The sequence below is a fragment of the Colletotrichum lupini genome, chromosome 6 (genome assembly GCF_023278565.1).
Source record: "Colletotrichum lupini chromosome 6, complete sequence".
Lineage (NCBI taxonomy): Eukaryota > Fungi > Ascomycota > Sordariomycetes > Glomerellales > Glomerellaceae > Colletotrichum > Colletotrichum lupini.
The window spans coordinates 960,201-983,621 of NC_064679.1; the positions used below are offsets into that span (position 1 = coordinate 960,201).

The window sequence follows — 23,421 nt, forward strand, 5'->3', positions numbered from 1 at the left end:
AGCTTCGGCCTAGGTAAGGAAATCGTCGCCCTAGGTACGGTAGAAGTAGAGACGTACTTTAGAACGATGACTTTCTATATCCTGCCCGTTAATACCCTATTTCTCCTATATCTAAAAGATATAGATCGATTAGGTATTATATTCGATAATACGAAGAATAGAATCTTTAGCCATAAGTACTTTAAAATAGTCGAACGACGATAGGGGTACGCGTTTATAAGGCTTATTAACGATACGAAGTTAATTAATTACCTAATAGAAAGTGAGCTTAGACGACTATACTAGAGATTTAGCTACCCGTCGGTCGCGAGGCTATATAACCTCTTAAAGTATTTGGGTAATAATGATGTCGAAATAGGGGCGCTAGAGTAGTTAACGAAAGTATACTACTAATACTAAATAAATGCGCAGAGCTTACGTAAATTTAAATTTAAATTGCGTAATGAGCTTAACTTTAATTAGGAGATCGTTATCGATATTTTCTATTTGAATAGTTAACTAGTCCTATATATAATTAACGAGGCTATATTATTCTAAGTAGGGTAATTCTTGCGGGATCTATAAGTAAAAATAGTATAGGTAGCTTTACGAAAAAGCTAGATCGATATATATTAGGGACCGCTAGACGGTATTAGAACCGACGCTAGTATTAGTTTTAAGTTAGTAAAATTTAAAGAAAATGTAACGGCCTATGGTATATAGTTGAAAGTCGTGCCCGTCGAAGCGTACTATAGTATTAGAAAGGTAGAAAGGGCGTACTAGTAGTTAAAAAGAGCGTTTAAAATTATTAAAGAGGAAAATCCCGATTCTGACGATAACGAATGCCTCTAGATAGTACTTAAATACTATAATAATACTATGGGGCCTAACGGGCTTATACTAACGCTTCTAGTATTTAGAGTATATTTAAGAACGACCTTAGCCTCGCTACCGTTACTAAACATAAGCTAGCGAGCTTAAGTAGTTAAAAAAGTAATACGGGCACTGCGCGAGGTGAGCGTAAAAAGGTAAGTTAATAAGGTAATTATTGCGCGCAATGGGCCCGATATAGGGGTTAATTTAGATATGCCCCTAAATTCGGATATACGAGTATAGTGCGAAATTACTTAATAATGGGCTAGGCTATATAAATTGATTTCCGTTAACGAGCGTTCTTACGTAGTTACGAGAGATTGCGACTAGCTACTCGAGGTATTAATTACGGCAGTTAGACTATATTATATAGATCCTATCGAGGTAATTTCTAGCCTATAAGAAGAAGAAGAGCTAGGGGAAGCTATATAACCCGCAGTAGAGGTATAGGAAATTATCTTTAACGAAATCGTCGTAGTAGTATTAATAGATGACGAGGAAGAGGAAATTGCCGAAAGGGTACTAATACGTCGCGGGAGATTATAACGGTAAGTACTAACGCGGTAATTTATTACTAGCGACGAGGTAATTAATACTTTTTATATAGTAAAAGAGAAAGCCGATTTCGAGCTAGTAGTTAAACTACGTAAGGAAGGCGTAATTATAACTGCTAGAAAGCCATATGAGGGATTAGATTTTATCGAAGTAGATACTTTGCGCGATCGAGGGGTCTATTAATTTATCCTCTACGATCTAGAAAAGTATATAAACCTCTATATATTTAAATTATAAATAGTTCGTGAAATTAAAGGAAAAGGAATACCCTAACCGTACGAGAAGTCTAGATACGTAATTTAGGGGTACGGCGACGTCGAAAAGGCGACGCTACTTATATAATCGCCTACTATATAGCGCTATAGCTAACGATTAATAATAGTACTAATGGTATCGCTGCGGAAGAAGGGATATAAGATTTAGAGCCGTGATATTACTTAGGTATATACCTAATCGGCTATAGGGCTTATAAGGAAAATCCTAGCCTATTTACTAAAGGAAATGGTTAGTAAGTACTTAGAAAGTACGATTATTAAAGTGCTTAAGCTACTATATAGGCTCGTAGAATCGGGTACTTATTAGTGGGCTACTTATTACGATTTTTATATTAATTAACTATTAATAGTTATTTCTACGTACGACCCGTACTTACTAGTCGCGGAGTACGAAGGTAACTAATTTGGGATCGTCGGAATATAAACTAACGATATATTAGGCCTATTTAATATTAACTTTATAAAGAAGGAGGATGAGGAGCTTTAGAAAGCGGGCTTCGTAGCGAAGCTAAAAGAGGTCCTTATAATAAACACCCCCTTAGTATTTAACGGCGGGATTTTTATAATTAAAGGGGAAACCGTCGTCTTCTAGTAAAAGGGGTAGGGCGAGAAGATTAACCTCGTTAACCCGAACGTAACTAATATTAAGAAGCGGTATAAGGCTAAGCTTGCGCGAGGGGTATATATTATAAGTATTTATTAGCCCGAGGTAATTTTTAACTATATTAAGGTAGCGTAGGCTATAGATCTAACTAAACGAGACGTCGAGGTATTTAATAAGCGGCTTAAGTAGTAGTAGACGAATCTCGATCGAGGTCTCGTTTATTACCCGATCGACCTTATAATTAGTAAGCTCTACGTTTTTATTAATAGGTTATTTGCGAATAATAACGACCTTACTTCGTAATTAGGGTATATTATTATCCTAGCTAACGAGAGTATGGGCGAGAGCGAATTTATTATATACGGTAATATAATCTATTACTCGTTAATTAAAAGTAAGCGGGTAATAAGAAGTATACTAGTATTAGAGGTTTATAGTATAGTTAACGGCGTTAACCTTTCTTATGCGATTTTAACGACGTTAAAGAAGATTACCGATCGAATTAGCTTTTTACTTATTCTAACGGTTATTTATACCGATTCCTACTCGCTATACGAATGCCTCGTTAAATTGGGAATAACGAAGGAAAAGAGGTTTATAATCGATATTATAGCCTTTAGGTAATCGTACGAAAGGCGCGAGATACTCGAGATCTATTAGATTAATAATAAAGATAACCTCGTAGACGCTTTTACGAAAGTAGTACTAAATAAGGGATTGGAGTAATTTGTGGGTAGTGGAAAAGTTATTGTACGAATAGAGGGATGGGTTATATAAAAAGAATAGAGAAAAGGGGGAAAAGGAGACGACCTAGTAGACGGGCCCGAGGTCGAATTATACCTATTAGTATCTCTATTATAGGGTAGTTAGTTCGAACCGTAGTTAACGAAGAGATTAATTAAACTATATAAATATCTGCGTAGGTATAAAAAGGAGGTTCTAACCGTAGGTTAGGCTAGCTACGATAATTGTAAATAGGGCCCCTAATTGGCCCCTGCGTAGTTGGCTATATGCCGCGGTTAAATTAGACTTTTAATCCGATACTAACTTTCTCTTTTTTTTATCGATTTAACCGCTACGGTTAGAGGTATAATTCGACCTCGGGCCCGTTTACTAGGTCGTCTCCTTTTCCCCCTTTTTTCTATTCTTTTCGTATAACCTATCCCTCTATTCGTATGGTAACTTTTCTGCTACTTATAAATTACTCTAATCCCTTATTTAGTACTATTTTTATAAAAGCGTTTACGAGGTTGTTTTTATTATTAATCTAACGGATTTTAAGTATCTCGCGCCTTTCGTACGATTACTTAAGGGCTATAATATCGATTATAAGCCTCTTTTCTTTCGTCGTTCCTAATTTAACGAGGTATTCGTATAGCGAGTAAGAATCGGTATAAATAACTATTAGAATAAGTAAAAGGCTAATTCGATCGGTAATCTTCCTTAGTATCGTTAAAATTGCGTGGGAGAGGTTAACGCCGTTAATTATACTATAGACCTCCGACGCTAGTACACTTCTCGTTACCCGCTTACTTTTAGTTAACGAGTAATAAATTATATTACCATATATAGTAAATTCGCTCTCGCCTATACTCTCGTTAGCTAGGATAATAATATACCCTAATTGCGAAGTAAGGTCGTTATTATTCGTAAATAACCTATTAACGAAGACGTAGAGCTTACTAGTCGTAAAGTCGATTAGATAGTAAACGAGACCTCGATTAAGATTCGTTTATTACTACTTAAGCCGCTTGTTAAGTACCTCGACGTCTCGTTTAGTTAGATCTATAGCCTGCGCTACCCTAGCGTAGTTAAAAATTACCTTAGGCTAATAAATACTTATAATATATACCCCTCGCGCAAGCTTAGCCTTATACCGCTTCTTAATATCGGTTACGTTCGGGTTAACGAGGTTAATTTTCTCGCCCTACCCTTTTTACTAAAAAACGACGGTTTCTTTTTTAATTATAAGAATCCCGCTATTAAATACTAGGGGGGTGTTTATTATAAGGACCTCTTTTGGCTTCGCTACGAAGCCCGCTTTTTAGAGCTCCTTATCCTCCTTTTTTATAAAGTTAATATCGGATAGGCCTAATGTATCGTCGGTCTATATTCTAACGATCCTAAATTAGTTACCTTCGTACTCCGCGACTAGTAGGCACGGGTCGTACGTAGAGGTAACTATTAATAGTTAATTAATATAAAAATCGTAATAAGTAGCCTACTAATAAGTACCCGATTCTGCGAGCCTATATAGTGGCTTGAGCACTTTAATAATCGTACTTTCTAAGTACTTACTAGCTATTTCCTTCGGTAGATAGGCTAGGATTTTCCTTATAAGCCCTATAGCCGATTAGGTATATGCCTAGGTAATATTACGGCTCTAAATCTCGTATCCCTTCTTCCGTAGCGATACTATTAGTACTATTATTAATCGTTAGCTATAGCGCTATATAGTGGGCGATTATGTAAGTAGCGTTGCCTTTTTGACGTCGCCGTACCCCTAAATTACGTATTTAGACTTCTCGTACGGTTAGGGTATTCCTTTTCCTTTAATTTTACGAACTATTCGCGATTTAAATATGCGGAGGTTTATATACTTTTCTAGATCGTAGAGGATAAATCGATAGACCCCTCGATCGCGCAGAGTGTCTACTTTAATAAGATCTAATCCCTTATATAGCTTTCTAGTAGTTATAATTACGCCTTCCTTACGTAGTTTAACTACTAGCTCGAAATCGGCTTTCTCTTTTGCTATATAAAAGGTATTAATTACCTCGTCGCTAGTAATAAATTGCTACGTTAGTGCTTGCCGTCGTAGTCTCCTACGACGTATTAATACCCTTTTAGCAATTTCCTCTTCCTCGTCGTCTATTAGTACTACTACGACGATTTCGTCGAGGATAATTTCCTATGCCTCTGCTACGGGTTATATAGCTTCCCCTAGCTCTTCTTCTTCTTATGGGCTAGAAATTACCTCGATAGGATCTATATAATATAGTCTAACTGCCGTAATTAATACCTCGAGTAGCTAGTTGCGATCTCTCGCGACTACGTAAGAACGCTCGTTAACGGAAATTAATTTATATAGCCTAGCCTATTATTAAGTGATTTTGCGCTATACTCGTATATCCGAATTTAGGGGTATATTTAAATTAACCCCTATATCGGGCCTATTGCGCGTAGTAATTGCCTTATTAATTTACTTTTTTACGCTTACCTCGCGCAGTGCCCGCATTGCTTTTTTGACTATTTAAGCTCGCTAGCTTATGTCTAGCGACGGTAGCGAGGCTAAGGTCGTTTTTAAATATGCTCTAAATACTAGAAGCGTCGGTATAAGCCCGTTAAGCCCCATAGTATCGTTATAGTATTTAAGTGCTATCTAGAGGCATTCGTCGTTATTAGAATCGGGATTTTCCTTTTTAATAATTTTAAACGCTCTTTTTAACTACTAGTGCGCCCTTTTTACCTTTTTAATACTATAGTGCGCTTCGACGGGCACGACTTTTAACTATATACCGTAGGCCGTCGCATTTTCCTTAAATTCTATTAACTTAAAACTAGTACTAGCGTCGGTTTTAATACCGTCTAGCGGTCCTTAGTATGTATCGATCTAGCTTTTTCGTAGAGCTATCTATACTATTTTTACTTATAGATCCCGTAGGAATTGCCCTGCTTAGAATAATATAGCCTCGTCGATTATATATAGGACCGGTCGACTATTTAAGTAAAAGATATTAACGACGATCTCCTAATTAAAGTTAAGCTCATTACGTAATTTAAATTTAAATTTGTATAGGCTCTACGCATTTATTTAGTATTAGTAGCATACTTTCGTTAACTACTTTAGCGCCCCTATTTTAATATTATTATTACCTAAATACTTTAGGAGGTTATATAGCCTCGCGACCGACGGGTAGCTAAATCTCCGGTATAGTTATCTAAGCTCACTTTCCGTTAGGTAATTAATTAACTTCGTGTCGTTAGTAAGCCTTATAAACGCGTGCCCCTATCGTCGTTTGACTATTTCGAAGTGCTTGCGGCTAGAGATTCTGTTCCTCGTATTATTAAATATAATACCTAGTCGATCTATATCTTTTAGATATAGGAGAAATGGGGTATTAACGGGTAGGATATAGAAAGTTATCGTTCCGAAGTACGTCTCTATTTTTACTGTACTTAGGGCGACGATTTTCTTACCTAGGCCGAAGCTAATCCTCGTAATACCCGCTATCGACGTATTAAGCGTTATTAGCGCGATTTTCTATAGCACTTAGAATTGCCCTTTTCTTCTTATTAACTATTGCGATGCCCTAGTATCTAGGATAATCCTATAGAAATTATCTAGGCCGTACCTTTCGTTCGCGTGGAATGCTTATACGAGCTTAATATTTAAGTAATCTAAGTAATATAAAAAGGACCCCTCTAGCTACCCCTAGAATTACTTAGTACCTTATCTCTTTTTTTTAGATATTAAGAGAGTAGAATTCTGTGCTATTAGATTCGTCCTTTTACTTACCTCCGTATCCGTTATCTAAGGGACCTTCCCTTATTATCTGTAAATAAAAGCCTGCTTATTAAGGGCTTTTACTACCTTTTATTCGTTTAGCCTCGTATATCCTCCCGAGGCTAACGGGGCGAAGAAAGAGTGGTTAATATCGTCGACTTCGTTATAATCTAATTCGTTAGTATAAGGGGTAAGATCTTCCTTATTTTCCGAATCTCCTATAGGGTGCGGGTGCTTTAGGCCGCTAAATTAGCTACTTTCGCTAAGTTCCGTGCCCCCGGATTTGCCCTTATATATAATAAGGAATTAGTTAAATCGATAAGGGCTGGTTTTACTATCTACTACCCTCGATTTTTTATATTATTCGTACGATTTAGCACGCTCTTCCTCGGAGTAGTTACTTAACTAATATTTATCCTTTTTATAAATAAAACACTATTTCTTCCGTTACCCTGCTTGCGAGTTAAATCTCTACTTATTTAACGAATCTAGGATTCCTTATTAGCGATTGCTATACCTAGCTTCTTTTCCTTTCTTATTATACGTTTAGTCGACCTAATGCTATTAATAAGGGCCGTTATATGCCTAGAGGTAGGTTTGGCGCGGTATTCTCACTTTAATATTAAAGCTAGATCTTAGCCTCGAGTAGAGCGTCTCGTAGTCTTTAGGTGCTTAGTATAAAGTTATTTTTGCTTTTAGAACGCGCTAAACTGCGGTATAAAGATATCCGACTTTCCGCTCGTTAGTCCCCTTATTTAGCTAGGTTTTTGCTAGCTTATTAATTCGATCGATAAGCTCTTCGAGGATTTTTACTCGCAATTTACCCTCTATTATCCTAGCTATAGATATAAAAAAAATCGCTCGTAGCTTAGATAGGAGCTCTAGGTTCTTATTATAGGTCTCGAAGCGGCTTCGGATTACGTTAATTATACTAAGAAAGTCGTTTCGATCGAGATTACGTACTGCTTCGTAATAGTAATTAGAGGCTTTGCTTACGAGTACGATATTAACTACCGAATAGTACTAGTGTTCCCTAATTCCGACTTTTTCGTAATAATCGTAAAACATCGTTAGGGTTTCTTATAAGACCTTATACTTCCCTCTAGAGTATAATTTCTCTTTTAGGAAGATCTTTTTAAGGTCTATAAACTACCTCGTATTTATTACTAGATTTTCGGTATCTATATACGATCCCTGCGTCGCTACGTATTGTTAATAACTTCGGGTAGTCTACCTCCTTTCTTACTAGCCGATTAGTACCGAATTTTGCATTAGTAGTAGCGACGAGCTATAGATCGAAATAGGCAGAATTATTAATTATCGTACTTCTAGTACTATATTTTGCCTCTATATATCCTTTTACGACAATAGATTGCCGTTAGTAATTATAAGAAGGAAATCTAGGTTATTTACCCTTTTTCTAAATTTATTAAAGCGATTATACGCCCTATTAACTTATGCCTAGGTCTATATTACGAATTCCTTCTCTATAATCGTCGCTATTAGGATTTCGTGAGGTTCTCGCGATTATAATTACGCTAGTAGTACCCCTCGCCTATAGAGGAATTTATTAACCGCTTTTATAATTCCTAGGCTTACGCTTGCGAACTATTTATCTAGTTAATAGCTAAGGTCGTCTGCGATCTTATAAAATAGGGGTTGCCCCTATAGCCCCTTTTTCTTATAGACCTTAGTTAAATAGATTAATGCTACGTTAATTTGCTCGCCGTTAGGCTAATCCGCGATTTTATATATCTACGTCCCCTAATAGTCCGGGTTAATATTTACCTACTTATAAGGGATAGGGATTTTATCTAGGATCGGGTTTTGCCCTCTCCTTTTTTACCTTAACTCGCTAAGGGTCGTGCCCTAGCTTGTGCCCGTATTAGTAGTTATTAGCGTATTTAATTTTAACGGGGATATATTTAATCCGCGCACTGGTTATAATAAATCCGTGCTTTTGCTACTTGACGAATTTATTAGGGTCTAGGAGATTCCCGCTTCCTCTCGCTATCTCGCTACTACTCTCGTTTCTACCCTCTTTAGTAATTACTATTACCCTTCTAAATTGCTAGCTATTGTACTTATTAAGATCCTCTTTTTCGTTTAATATAAAAAGGTGGGTTTTAGTAGTTCCTTTTTCTAATAGTAGCGGCAGACGTTTATATTACCGTAGGACGATATAGTAATTAGTCTTAGGATCTTTATTAGTTACCGATTTCCGCTTTTCTATATACTTTTAGCCTCCTGAGCCTCGTGCTCTCCGTGATTTCTAAATCCCCTCCTCCCTCGTTAGACCGTCCCCTATATTATATTCCTAAGTAATACTCGGGGGGTAGTTAAGGGAGCTATGGGGAGGTCGTCTAGATCGCGGGCTTAAGGTCGTACCCGTGAGATCTTAATAATAATAGACTTTTTTTATATACCGTAGATCTCTTAACTTAATAACTCCTATACGCTTCTTACTATACTAACTAAAAATATTTACGTTTAGAGATCCCTTTTCTCAATCGCGCAGTGCTTTTTTATATTATATTATTAAGCTCGCCCGTTGCGCTAATTAACTAGGCGGGTAGTCGCCGCGTAGGTATTTCTTTTTACCGATTTAACTAGTTAATTTCTAATCGCGGGCCGGCTACGGAAAAGTTATTTAGTAAAAAGGCTACTTAAGGTAATAGCGAAAAACTAGTTACTTAAGCGGTTTTGTTAATTAACGTAGTTTAACGTAGTAAACGTCGACCTTTCGTAAGTAGTAAAGGGCTACGATTATTCGATTCCGTGCGGTATTTAAGAATTGCCCCCTTTTTCGTTTGCTTCCGTAAGGTTAATTAGTACGAATCTCCTATCCCGTGCGGTATTAGGAGGTCGTCTCTTCTGCGTAGCGAGATACCTTACTAATTTGCGATAATAGAATTTAACTACTAATTAGTATTAGTATCCCTATTATAAAGTAGTTAGTTCGAACCGTAGTTAACGAAGAGATTAATTAAACTATATAAATATCTGCATAGGTATAAAAAGGAGGTTCTAACCGTAGGTTAGGCTAGCTACGATAATCGTAAATAGGGCCCCTAATTGGCCCCTGCGCAGTCGGCTATATGCCGCGGTCGAATTGGACTTCTAATCTAATAATACTTCTAACCGTAGTAATTAAATTAATAAAAAAAAGAGAAAGTTAGTATTAGATTAGAAGTCTAATTCGACCGCGGTATATAGCCGACTGCGCAGGGGCTAATTAGGGGCCCTATTTACGATTATCGTAGCTAGCCTAACTTACGGTTAGAACCTCCTTTTTATACCTACGCAGATATTTATATAGTTTAATTGATCTCTTCGTTAACTACGGTTCGAACTAACTACCCTGTAATAGGGATACCAACAATTATCAACCAGCTCATCATGAACGCCGGCGCTTCCGGAGCCAGCCCTCGGGTTCTTCGACCTGTTGTAGGTAGGGCTGTCAACTTTACGATACATGGCAAGATCAACAGACTCAGGAAGATGTTCGAGCCGCTTTGGAAGGAGCGTCTCGAGACTTTGAAGTACGCTCGCGATGACCCAGACCACATTGAGCCTCAAGATCACCTGCAGATGATGGCCCGTTACGCCAAGGACCACCGCCAAGAAGAGTTCAACGATTTGGACATGATGACGCGCCGTCTGATTGCAGCCAACTTCGGATCCATGCATCAGACCAGTATCCAAGCCACCAATATGCTTCTCAACATTTTGGGATCAGACACGGAGTTCAACACCATCACGATCCTCAGGGACGAGGTTGATCGTATACTGTACGCCGATGGAGACAACAACTGGACAAAAGCCAAAGTGAGCAAGATGCTCAAAGCCGACAGCGTCGCCCGAGAGACCCTGCGCCTGAATTCCTTTGGCGGACGTGCCGTCTTCCGAAAAGTCTTGGTCGACGGCTTCAAGACCCCCGACGGCTATCACCTCCCCAAGGGGACCCTCATCTCCTTCCTCGGACAACCCGCTCAGACGGATGGCGAGGTGCTTGAAGACCCGCTGAAGTATGATCCCTTCCGCTTCTCCCGTATGCGTGAGGATGCAGCCGCAAAGGACGAGAAGGCGCCCCCGGTCACCTTTGTCACCACGAGCCCCGAGTATCTGCCTTTTGGGCACGGGAAGCACGCATGCCCCGGTCGATTCCTGATCGACTTTGAGTTGAAGATGATCATCGCCTACGTTCTGGGTCACTATGACGTGGAGTTCCCTCCTGAATACAATGGCAAGCGTCCGGAGAACTACTGGCTCACAGAGGCATTGTTTCCACCAAACGGCGTGAAGCTTCGAATCAGGAGGAAAACGGAGACCAAGGGACAGTGAAGCAGCCTATTGCTCGAGACATAGAAGCCTGAGATGCGGGAATAAAATTATTTTGAGTTAAATGATATGAAGCCGGTGGGATAGTTTGGGAAGTCTAAGAAGCACATGGGATTCATGGTCATACACAACAACCGACCGATCCGGGAGACTTCTTAATACTTGCAGCCAGTCTTAATTAGTTAATTCTTTCCGCGCCATTGCATTGGCACATAAGAACTTTGAAGTCGTCTTGTAGCAAGTCTGTGGGGCCTGAATAGGATCTGGCCAGATGTGAAGGCCGAGTCTATGCCCTTTAGATCTTGCATCATACTCAGCCATTCTAAGAATCCGGGAGTTCTAAATGAGCCCGGGCATAGTCCAGCATAGAGGGACTCTGTGCATCCGTAGACCCGGAAACATCGTTTCGCCAATGTCAACATGCAATTCACAAGTCATTAAGTCGACCCACCCCCTTTTAGCCACCCCCCCCTTTTGGCCACCCTATCAAAACATCGCCACTAACTACACTTAATTAATTAACTATCTTCTATTATTATAATAATATAGTTATTATTCTCCCTAAGTAATTCGACCCTTACGAGTCGACTAGGACTAACTAGACGGTCGCTAAAGTCCTCTTAAGCTCTCTATATATCCTAAATATTTATAAACTTAGTATTTAGGTTTATTAATATACTCTTTTTTTTTATAGCTTTAATTAGTTAACTTTAGCTTTTAGAACTCGAATATAGTACTAAGATATTACTAGATAGTAAGCCTACTTACTAAATACTTTTTTTACTTTTTTAAATAGTAGTTATTAAGTATTATAGTCTAGACTAAGCTTTATAAATAACTTTAACTAATCGCAGAGCTCACTAGCTTTCTTAAGTATTAACTAGTTAATAATAGATACTACTAATACTTAGTTAATAGCTTTTCTAATATTACTAGTTACTTACTTAGTATTTACGGTTTTTTTAGTTAGTATAACTAGGTTAAGTAGGACTATTAAATTAATAAGTAGTCTAGCTATGTTAGGGGGATATAGTCTAGTTACTTTCTACTTACTTTATATATTTAACGACGTTAGACTAGCTAAACGAGCTTTTTAGTAATAGCTTAAGAAGTACTACTTTTTAATAATAGTAAAATTATTTACTATATCCTCCTTACTAAGCTCTTTCTTATACTTAGACTTAATAAGTTTAAAAATAGCTATATCTAACGGCTAGAGGATATAGGAAGTATATAGTAATAAGAATAGTAAATAGACGTTATTTTTATAGTATTCTTATATAAATTCTATTATTATATAACTCTTATAGCTATTTAGAACTAATAGTTAAGGCTTATTAAGTATACTAAGCCCTCTAAAGGGGGGGGTCTTAGTCTATAATAAGAATACTATTTTTAACTATTTAAGGGTAGTCTTATTAATTATCTAGCTATTATTTATTATTATAAACTCTTAACTAGTATAAGGGTTAAGTTTAAGTAGAAACTACTACTACTATACTAACTTTCCTTTATATATAACTAGTAGTTTAATAGCTCGACTATTAATAGAGATATACTTAATTATAAATACTTAAGTACGCGAACTAAGCTCTTTTTTTTATATTACTATAGTTTTTATTTTATTTAAAACTAGGCTATTAAATCCCTTACCCTCTAGGATACTAGTCTTATTTATATTATACTTATTAGCCTATTTAATATTACTAATCTTTAGTATATTAAGTAATCTAAACTATAACTTAATTATATTAATAATAGCCCTATTTAAATACCTCGAATTAATAATACGACTTCTTTAGACCTTAATTAATAAGTTCCTCCTTAAAAAAGCGTCTATTTATCTCTTTTTAAGAGGATTTATATCCCCTTAAAATCTTAAAACTTACTTAGTAAATTTTATAAGTTATTTATAAGTTAGTATAATGCTTAGATTATACTAAATATGAACTTATTAAGCTAACTAATCTTCTTATTATAAAAAAAGCCTCTAGAGGTCTACGAATACTATTACCCTCGTTTAGTAACCTCTCTTATAGTTATAAAGAATTAACCTTAGAACTCCGAACTTAATTAAGGCCCGATTAACTAAGAGACCTCTTTTAATAACCTTAAGAACCTAAATAACTTTATTTTTAATATATAAGACTATTATATATCGATAAATAAGTATATAAAAAAGAATTATATTTGGACGATTTTTGTAATTGTTATAGTAGTTTAAAAATCGTGGGTAGGGTTTTAATGCGGTAGCTGGGATGGAGAAATGGGGTGGCCAAAAGGGGGGGGTGGCCAAAAGGGGGTGGGTTGACTTACCCCAGGCGGCTTATAGTGTAGTCTACTTTATTTAAATATCCACATGCCACAACGCTATGCTATTGAGCTACAAAACGAGGAAAGCTCCCATGATCACGCCTTCAAGCTATCGCAAGGGATGTTGGAAGGCACCCCCGTCGGGTTGACGAAGTAGTCATGGTACCAGTACACCTGGTGGTCGGGCTTTGTAGACAAATTCGGCGCCGCGTCAACGCCTTCTGTAGTCTTGAGGACAGTGTACTGCGTCTTGTAGCTAAAAGTCAAGTCCGGTCAGAAAAATACTTTCTCACTCATACTACTTTAAATCGAGCCTCATGCTTGACTTACTAAATTTGCGAGCAGTTGCCCGCCTTGAAGTTATTCTCAATTCGTCCATGAGCCTCGTAGACAGTGGCTGTCGCATTGTTGTCTGCGATGAACGTCGTATTGGGGAAGTGCTGTCCCATCTTGTTAGCCAAACAGACGATTGAAGCACATTGCATGCACGAAGGTAATATGCATGAAGAATGCGAGGTGTTCTCATACGGTAAGTGACATGCTGCCATCGGTGGGCAAGAATCGCTGCTTGCACTTGGTGATGGCATCTGCACCGACGCAGTGGATGCTCAGCGTCGTCTGCATGCCGTCCGCGGTGAAGAAGTCGGTGTACGCCGTCGTGGCGGTGGGATCTTCTGCGGGGGTGACGAGACTACACATCACAGACGTCAGTATCAATTCATCGAAAGAGGAGTCTTCCTTTTGGGAGATTGTTGAACAACTTACGCCTTGAGGAAGGCCTTGAACTCGGGTTGCACACCAGGCTGCGGGTCGTAGTCTGTGAAGTCAATCGCCGCGACGAAGCGCGCGGCGAGGAGGGCGGGGAGAGCAAAGGTGAGCTGCATCTTAGGGTTGAGAAGTGCAAACAATTAGGGCACAAAAAAAGAGAGACTTCTATGAACGCGCTTGAAACGAATGGGTAATGCTTGAGGCTGCTTGAGAGAGAATGAGGCTCTCGTGAGATGGGGCCGGTGGGATTTTATAGAAACATGAAATGCGTCTCGATAGCCTGTGTACACCGACGGGTTGAGGTGGGTGACTTAGTCAACGCAGGGCTGTGTCTACTATCGGCGTTTCGTACAAAAGATAGTAATGCGACAGAACGAACTGTATAATCATGATAGCATAAGCGCCCAGGCCCCTATGTACTTACTACGGCGAAAGCGAGAGGCTCTTTGAGTGGGCAATATGCTCAACACTGCACTTTTTGCGGCCGGTTCGCCCCTTATTTCGGCCCAAGTTGACCGGTCCGTCCTAAAGCTTAATAGACGACCATCTGGCGATTAAGCGGGTACAAGAAGCAGAAACCGCCAAAAGTACCAACGGTACCAGCGGAAATCGTCCCCAGATATACGGGAAAAGGCTGGGCCCGAGCTGGGGTGCACCCTGCCGGACATGGGATGAAGGTTTCCCAGGGCCTCCCGTTCCCGCAGAACGCCGCGCCGCCCGCCCCTTTTCTTTTCCTCGGGGCATCCGGCTGGACCGGTGCCGCCGACGGGGGAGAGCTGACCGCCTGAGATGCCCCCACGTCAGAAGGGGCTTTGGATCGGACTTGGTATGATCGAAGGCGGGGTCTTTAAAGAGCTGAGTGAATGTCCTGAGAGTGACGACAGGCTTCAGCATCCGTTGACTCCTCGAGAATCCCACAGTTCTTGAACTTCGTGTCCTTTCAACAAGCCCAGTCTCTACCGCAAAAGCAAACAACATATTGCCAAACATGAAGCCCTCAACTCTCCTCCCGCTAGCCGCAACCCTCGTCGCCGCAGTCGACATGGCGCCCTACAAACCCTCCGCCGGCGTCGACGTCGCCTTCGCCGACTTCGTTTCTGAATACTACCGCACATCAGAAGACAAACCCGCCACCACGACCTTCACCAACTTCTGGCCCGCCGACGGCAAGATGATCCTCGCGGGACGGACGTTTGAGGGCGCGACGGCCATGCTGGGCGTCAAACAGTCGCTGCTCCCGCCGAACGGGAACAAGTCGTGGTGGCATCTGATCCGCGGGGCGACGGTGGGCGGGGAGACGGAGACGGATAAGACGTTCGTGGCGGAGATTGTGGTGCAGACTACGTATGTTGGGGGGAACTGTTCCCAGGCTTAGTAAGTTCAATTGCCCAATCCTGCATGCTCAAATTTGGGATGATGGTACTGACGATGTCTTTCTTAGCGGGAGCGCGGCGTTTACGGTTCTGAAGGACGCCCAGGGTGCGCCGAGACTAGAGCCGCATTCGGAGAGTTTGAGTGTGTATAACCTCACAGTCTCGACGACGGATTCGCCCACGGATATTCCGTGCAGCAGTTCGTAGTGAGCGGGCAACCATGATACAAGTAGCATTAGCTAGAAAGGATCAGATTTACAATCAGAAGTCAAAAAGTACTGGAATATGATCATTGTGGAAAAAGCTCTGTTCAGTTCATCGTACTGGATACTGTCCCGTATCTCGAAGCAATGAACATATTCTATCGTATCATATCGTAACCAATAATGCAAGTATCGCTCTCTAATGCCGTAATGACAGGTTTTGCCCTCCGTCCCAGTGTGCCGAACCATTCCACACGTGAATTTTGGTGCCCCGAGCCCCAATAACGCCCCGTGAAACAAGACTAGATTGGTCTTTGGTGTATGTTGTAATACCCACCGCCAGTGGTATATATACGTGCGCAAAACAGAATCCGGTCGTAGAATCGTGCCAAGGAAATAGAAACAAGAACAAAAGGCCGCACTAAATGGTATCGTAGCTAGTAACATGTAACAGAGGAATGGAAGTATATGCCAAAATAAAGAGCCTGTGAAGAAGCGGATCATCAAAGACAGTGGCTGATCACTGAGCCTTCTCAACATCTCTGGTGTTTGTGTTCTCCTCCTGGGTGGAGATGACAATCTCGGGCGCAGCGACCTTGGCGTCATCAGAGCCTGAAGAAATACCAGCGTCCTCGGATACGGCGTCAGCCTCGGTAGTCTTCTTGCGACGGAAAGCGGCACCGATTGTGGTGAAGAACCTGCCGAGGGCGCGATAGACGATAACAACGGGTCTGCCGACCGTCTTTGCAATCTTCTCGAACCAGGGATCGGGGAAGAGACGGATGAGGACGGCCATTGGGAGAGAGACGGATGCGAGAACGATGGAGACGGCCCAGTGCTCGCCGCTGATACCGCCTGGTGTGATGCGGAAGGCCTTGCCACCGACAAAGATGATAGCAACCTGGGCGCCAACCATGATGCAGTTGATGACGATGAAGAAGTAGTTGCGGTGCACGCCCTCAAAAATGTTGAACTTGTTGTCCAGGCGACGGTTGTTGAACTCGTTGAAGATTTGCATCCACACAAAGGTGTTGAAGATCATGGAGTCGAGCTCCAGCTGCTGGTCTTCGTTGTGGGCGTCGTAGCCAAAGATGGCGTTACCAGCGAAGTGGAGAATTAGGGTAGCGGTCAACTGGAAGATTGCCTGACCGATGATCATCTTCCACATGTTGATGGTGATGAGGGGCGCCTTCTTGCCTTGCGGCAGGCGGTCGAGGATCTTCTCGGTCGGGGGGTCCGTGGCGAGCGCAAGGGCGGCGAAGGTGTCCATGATGAGGTTGACCCACAAGAGCTGGACGGCGGTGAGGACGGATTCCATGTCGGGATCGGAGACGGCGGTGATGAAGGCGAGGAGAACAGCAGTGATGTTGACCGTGATTTGGAACTGGGCACAATTATGTTAGCTTCAATCGGTAGGAAAAGGGTTGTGTGTATCTGCATACCTGAAGGAACTTCTGCACGGCGTCATTCACTGCTCTTCCCCACTTCAGGGCCGTAACAATCGAGGTGAAGTTATCATCCATCAAGACGATAGAAGACGCCTCCTTGGCGACCTCGGTACCGGAAATACCCATGGAGAAACCGACATCAGCTGCCTTGAGCGCAGGCGCATCATTAGTACCATCGCCAGTGACGGCAACGGTTTCACCAAGAGCCTTGAGTCGGGTGACCAAGACGCGCTTGTCTTCTGGCGAGGAGCGGGCAAGAACTTGCAGGCGGGGCAGCATCTCGTTCATCTGCTCGACAGAAAGCTTCCTGAAGACGGGACCCTCCATGATGAGACCACCTTCGGTGAAGATGCCGCACTCGGTGGCAATAGCCTGGGCAGTGACAGCATTGTCACCAGTAACCATGCGAACGACAACACCAGCATGCTTAGCCTTGCGAACAGCTTCGGGAACACCAGGACGGACGGGGTCCTGGATACCAACGACACCGGCAAAGACAAGGTCGTGGAGGACATCTCCGAGATCAACGTGTCCTTCGATGGTGGCGTTGACACCGTGAGGGGGCCATTGGGGAAAGTCTTGGTAGATGAGAGCGATGGTGCGGAGAGACTGCTTGGCGTAGGCGTCAATCGTCGCCTCGAGGTTGAGGCGGTCGGACTGCTCCAGAGTCGAGATGGAGAGATCGTTGACGTTGACCTGTTGGCTGCAGTACCCGAGGAGAATCTCGGAAGCACCCTTGACTACAAGGCGGTACCCCTCGTTGTCGGATAGCTTGATGACGGCAGCCATGCACTTCTTGCTGGAGTCGAATGGCATCATTTGCGCAACTTCCTCGTTGGCACGAGTCTCGGCCAGTCCCTGCATGCCGAGGTGGTCCTTGGCGAACTGGAGAAGGGCGGTCTCGGTCTTGGAACCAATGAATGTAGCTTGGCCTTCCTCCTCACCCTCGAAAGCGGTTGAGTTGATGGCGACAGACTGGACGATGAGCTTCTTCGTAGCTGTAGGAAGTGATTGAGCAAATTCAACGGCGCCGATTGTCTTCTCGCCCTCAACCGACTTGGAGAAGCTGGCAGATCCGAAAGTGCCGGCAACAACAGTCATCTTGTTCGTGGTCAGAGTACCAGTCTTGTCGGAGCAAATCGTTGTGGCGTTGCCCATCGTCTCGCATGCCCTAAGGATACGGACCAGGTTGTTCTCCTTCAATAGACGGGTGGTGGCAAATGCCAAAGCCAAAGTTACAGCCAGAGGTAGTCCTTCTGGGACGGCAACGACGATGATAGTGATGGCGACGATCAAGATATCCATGAAAGTGGAAGCTTTCTCGGCGCCAGAGCTGTTGTTGGAGCCCAGGCCAGCCAGGAAGCGGATCAGGAGGACGACGAAAAGGAGAAGGGCAGCACTGCTACCAAGCTTGGCGATAGCCATGGCCAGGCCCTCGAGCTTCTTCTGCAAAGGCGTTGCCTCCATCTCGGTGCGTACCGACATCATAATCTTTCCAAAGCTAGAGTTGGTACCGACGGAGGTGCAGACAAACGTGCCAACACCCTCGAGAACCTTAGCGCCAGAGATGATAAAGGGGTCGAGGTCCTTGGTAGCGTTTCCAGATTGCAGGGCGTTGTAGACGGCATCACCGCCCGTCTTCTTGAGAGCGTCGGACTCGCCTGTCGCCGAGGACTCGTCGCACTTCAAGTCATGGCCGCTGATGAAAATACCGTCCACAGGGACGAGATCACCGGGTTCGAGATGGATAACATCGCCAACCAAAATCTCCGCGACGTTCAACATGTACGATTTGCCGGATCGGATAACCTTGACCTCTCGGTCTTCCTTTTTGGCGTTGAGCTTGACAAAGGCTCGTTCCTTCTGCCAGTCATTCAAAGATCCAACCAAGGTGACGATAAGAATAGCAGCGATGATAGCTACTCCCTCAACCCAGTCAACCGGCTGGCCTGCCTCAGGGTCGTGCTCAGCACCAAAAGTTTCGTAAAGGCCAAGCGCAAGCGAAATAGCGGCGGCGACTGTAAGCAAAATGATAACTTTGTCGTTGTATGCACCCCACATGAGTTTCCACAAGGGTGTCGCCTTCTTGGCGGGCAGGACATTCTTGCCGTAAACTCGGGTTCGGTCAGTGAAACCATTGGCATCAGCGTGGTGTGTTGTGGCTGGTGGCTGTGCACCGGATGTGGCGAAGGAGGGCTCCTGATGGCCGGTGGCCTCCTGGAAGCTTACTCTGCCCCCAACGCCCACCTCATCTTGGGATAAACCGGCTTTGACATCTGTCTGTAATCCTTTTTCGATACCGCGCAGGCCGCCGAGCGCGAAAAACGCGGCCAAAGATTTCGGGTTGAGAAGTTTGTTGAGGTGCCCAGGGCTAAAAGCAAAAGGATTATTGTCAACGACAAACTCGCCTTCCGTGCCGGGATCGGGGTGAAGAGCTGTATCCGGATCTTCCGTTAAAGCGGTTGAATGCATACTTGTTGCAGCGCTGATTGCCGGGGTGAGAAACGGATTTGAGTGCGTCGATATAGGTGACGGTGTTATCGCGTCGTCGTTGTCATTCCCGCGAGAATTGCGGGTGTCGACGCGCAACTGGGGTGGTGCGAGAGACGCCATTAGCACCGATGCAGAGTAGTCTTGAGTTGATGCTATGACTTTCTCATGGACGAGGTGAAAATGAAGTTGAGGAAAGAGTTCTAGGGAGAGAGAAAAGAGAAATTGGTTGCAACAATAATGATGCTAGGTAGCAGGAGTTGGTGTAACCTCCGGCGAGTTGAAGAGTATTAAGAAGGCAGAAGGGCAACACACGAGCTGTACAACAAGGCTGTGTAGGAGGCAACTTGCGTACGGAGGTGTCTTCGCGTTCCTTCCAGGTAGAGAGAGCCTCAAAGGCGTACCAAGAATTCCAAAACGCTGAGCGTGAAGACTTCCGTGAGCCTTGGCGTAACTGCGCCCTTAGCCCCGTCGAAGAAAGTTTCCGTTTCTTAAGTGTATACCGACGCCGTCAAGTCAGCCTGCGTGCCTGCTGAATGGTGACAGCAGAAGAGGGCAGTGCAGAGAGGAGGGGTTCGATTCCGGGCGAGAGGCGATAGTCTACTTTCCGTCGGATGGCGTGTGGAGTTGAAAAGGATAGTGCGGGATAATCAACCTTGAGTAGCCGTCATGTTTGAGATGACCTTGAGAAGTCCTCACACAAGACGAGACTGATGATGAGGAAGAAGAGTTTTCAAGAGCGTTAGAGGTATAGGCTGATGTTGTCTGGAATCTTGGACCGGCGAGACTTGAGAGTGGCAGTGCAGAACGAGCGTTCACAACGACATGCCCTTCTTGGCAAGTCAAGAGGGTATGAAGTCAACCGAGACCCCACAGAGGCAGGATGGATTGGCCAGAGAGAAGCCAAATGATACATGCATCAGAGGAGGGGAGAAAAAAAGCGCGCTTGCTTCTGGACTATCACAGCAGGAAGCATATGTTGGTCTTGGCGGTCAAGTAACAGAACAAAAAGTCTTGCACGACGTGATCAAGAGGGGAAGGAGCCAAAAGAGAGGAGCCAAAAGAGAGGAGCCAGGAGAGGAGTTCCGAAGGAGAGATAGAATGATGTGCCGGGGGGAGAGGCTCTCATCTTGGGTGAGATTAGCAAGACTAGCTGGTGCAAAGGTGAGCCAAAGGGTGAGAAGGAGGTAACCGCCCAAGGTCTGGGCATTGAGGCTGTGCAAGAGGGAAAAGTGCAAAAGGACCCAATGAGGGAATTAAATTGGAGCATCAAGAAGCGAGCTCTATTCAGTGGAAGAACGGCTTGAGTCGGGGCCATCCTAGAACCGCTGTGCAACAACGAGATGGGAAACCAAGCCAGGGGGAAGAATGGAGACTGACAGCGTGTAAATGGGATCTTGGCAACATTGGCCATGCCAATGTTTGAACCTTGGCGTTTTGTTGATGCAAGTGCCGGGACCTTATCGCGTTTGATTCCGAGGTATTCGTTTTCAATCTGGCTGGACTTCTCCAGACGAAACCGAGGTTTGCAAGTACCGCCGTGAGCGTCTGTCGATATGGACATATACGGATATTGCGCCCGAGACTTGAGTGGCGTGCCCATCCTTCGGGTCGCAACAGGTGCGGTGCAGTATCGTGCCATGCGGCCGCCCAGCGGGGGGTGGCCACCATTAGATAGACGCCGTGGGCATCCGTGCTGTTCCCGTGTCCGATCGGTGGCCGGCCGTAATCCAGATGGCGTATCGCTCTCAACCTCTTGATACTGCCAAGGGAATGAGACGCACGCAAGAGTTTGGGGAACGAACGCAATGGAGTGCCCGTCCTTTGAAGCCCGGTAGATCCGCTTCTCTCCCGCGCTGGCGAAGAGAGCCACCAAACTGCTGTGGTAAAATGGCGATGGCTTTATCGACCAGCATTACCCGAGCAGTGACCGACCGATGCAGGGCCGAATATACACGGCGGCGGCGAATGACCACTCGGTGTCAGCGGGAAACAGTTTCCCATGGAGGATGGTCGGAGAGGTTTCGGACTGGCAAAGTTTGATGACGGAATGGGTGCATGGATCGGGACATTGTCCGTTCATGGTCTCAGTCATATCCGGCTTCTGTGCCACTGCCCCGTACGCTGTACTTGGGAATCGATACCTTGGGGGCTGCCAGTAGCCACAAGGAGATATTGAGAACGAGATCCATCAATATCATCCCGCGGTGGAGTTGTTGGCTCAAGTCTGGGCGGCCGGGTCAGCATTTCGAGGTGGAGCTTGGAGGCATTGCGGGAGTATTGAGACGTGAAGCTCGAGACGAATCAGTTGACGGGCAGCAACAATAAGCTAGCGATGATAAGCTCTTGGCTGAATCCATGCGGAGTGGTGATGTAAAGAATGAACATGGGGAAGGTTTAGGAGAGGACCGGAGCAACAGTGTGGAGAAGAGGAACGGGAGGAAATTGATTGAGGAAAACAAAGTTTGTGAGATGAGAAAAAGGAGGAGTCACGGTACGGAGTGAACAAAAAATGTGTAGACAATGTCGAAAAGACAAAAAGAGGAGCCAAGAAATGAGAAAAAAAGAAAAGAAAAAGAAAAAAGGGCGGTCGCGATGCACAGTCACAGTCGAATCAAGCTCGGAGTGGAGTCCCCGGGGGTCGTGGGGGACCGCGCTAGTCAGCGCCAAGAGTGGCTGTGGCAGGCACGCTCCAAGGGTTCCATTGGTTCGCTTAGCTCAAGCCGAAGGAGGTGGTCCACATTGGTCCATATCAGGTAAGCAGCTGCAAGCAAGGATGGCACGCACCTGCCTTCCCGTGCAGCTGGTGGCAACTGCTCTTGCTCGCTCTTTCCTCTATGGAATTTCAAAGTTCCGGAACATCTTCGGGAATCCGCTGGGCTGGTTGACCAATGAACTCACAGCATGCTCGATACGTACCGCCAGATGTCCATGGAAGTCTCCAGGTCTCCACCGTCTGATCCAACTTGTCATTCTGCAACCTGCATCGATGCAGACCACATGGCTTGCACCACATCATGGAAGCTTCAATTTCCATCCTGGTCTCATACACAACCTCTCAAGTCCAAGAGCGTTTGGCCCAGTCCAAAACTCTTGGCCAGCATTACACCAATGGCCCCAGCGCTCAACGAACGCATTGACTCGAGCATTTTCCCGAACTAATATCATCTAGCGCCACCTCGAGCGCTTTCCCTTTCTGTCTAAAGTATGGTGTATCTCTCAGCATCCCGATATCTGCAATGTTTCAAGCACCAACTACCGTGATTGCGGAAGAATGTCAAGGTCACCATCCCGGTCGCTGCATACCTAACGCGGGGAACGCGGGGAAGCTTGTCGTCTAGCCAGAGAATCTTGGCCATGATCCCCTGAACAAGACGGTCTAGCTTCGACTCAATTGCATCCAACTTGTCCACCTGATCTCGAAAGGGTGTATCGCTTGAAGCATCCAGGTCAGGAAACCATCTATCATCAGCATGGGGTTTTCCGCCAGTCTACAGTGCTGTTCAGTGAGATAAACTAGCGTCGCGTTGATCTGTCAAGTCCTACAACGTAACGATGCCATGCAGGCAAACATGCTGCCATGTCGTATCTCATCCATAAAGGAGACATTATCGCCTTTGCGCATGTCAATCAACGAATCTGCCTGGCTATCCAGTTTTTTGGGTATCGTGGCTGGTGTCATTGCCCGTTCC

At 44.0% G+C, this 23,421-nt stretch overlaps 4 protein-coding genes across 4 annotated transcripts; 2 read left to right on the forward strand and 2 right to left on the reverse strand.

The window, feature by feature from the left end:
• Positions 1-10,192: 10,192 nt before the first annotated feature.
• CLUP02_11765 (cytochrome P450) lies at positions 10,193-11,137 on the forward strand (the record flags this gene model as incomplete). Its single annotated transcript, XM_049290732.1, has 1 exon — positions 10,193-11,137. The coding sequence occupies one exon, from the start codon at positions 10,193-10,195 to the stop codon at positions 11,135-11,137; it is 945 nt and encodes a 314-aa protein (XP_049147877.1).
• Positions 11,138-13,543: 2,406 nt separating this feature from the next.
• CLUP02_11766 (uncharacterized protein) lies at positions 13,544-14,331 on the reverse strand (the record flags this gene model as incomplete). The annotated part of the gene is made up of 4 exons (XM_049290733.1): positions 13,544-13,703; positions 13,778-13,887; positions 13,976-14,138; positions 14,213-14,331. 4 exons carry the CDS (start codon positions 14,329-14,331, stop codon positions 13,544-13,546), a joined length of 552 nt encoding a protein of 183 aa, XP_049147878.1.
• A 926-nt stretch (positions 14,332-15,257) lies between these two features.
• Positions 15,258-15,795, forward strand: CLUP02_11767 (uncharacterized protein; the record flags this gene model as incomplete). Its single annotated transcript, XM_049290734.1, has 2 exons — positions 15,258-15,559; positions 15,657-15,795. 2 exons carry the CDS (start codon positions 15,258-15,260, stop codon positions 15,793-15,795), a joined length of 441 nt encoding a protein of 146 aa, XP_049147879.1.
• Positions 15,796-16,311: 516 nt separating this feature from the next.
• CLUP02_11768 (calcium-translocating P-type ATPase) lies at positions 16,312-23,411 on the reverse strand (the record flags this gene model as incomplete). Its single annotated transcript, XM_049290735.1, has 16 exons — positions 16,312-17,175; positions 17,234-19,975; positions 20,045-20,183; positions 20,237-20,261; positions 20,431-20,516; positions 20,604-20,681; positions 20,750-20,931; positions 21,030-21,629; positions 21,687-21,833; positions 21,860-22,022; positions 22,337-22,385; positions 22,471-22,516; positions 22,590-22,710; positions 22,785-22,887; positions 22,986-23,220; positions 23,337-23,411. The coding sequence occupies 16 exons, from the start codon at positions 23,409-23,411 to the stop codon at positions 16,312-16,314; spliced, it is 5,655 nt and encodes a 1,884-aa protein (XP_049147880.1).
• Between the last annotated feature and the right edge of the window lie 10 nt (positions 23,412-23,421).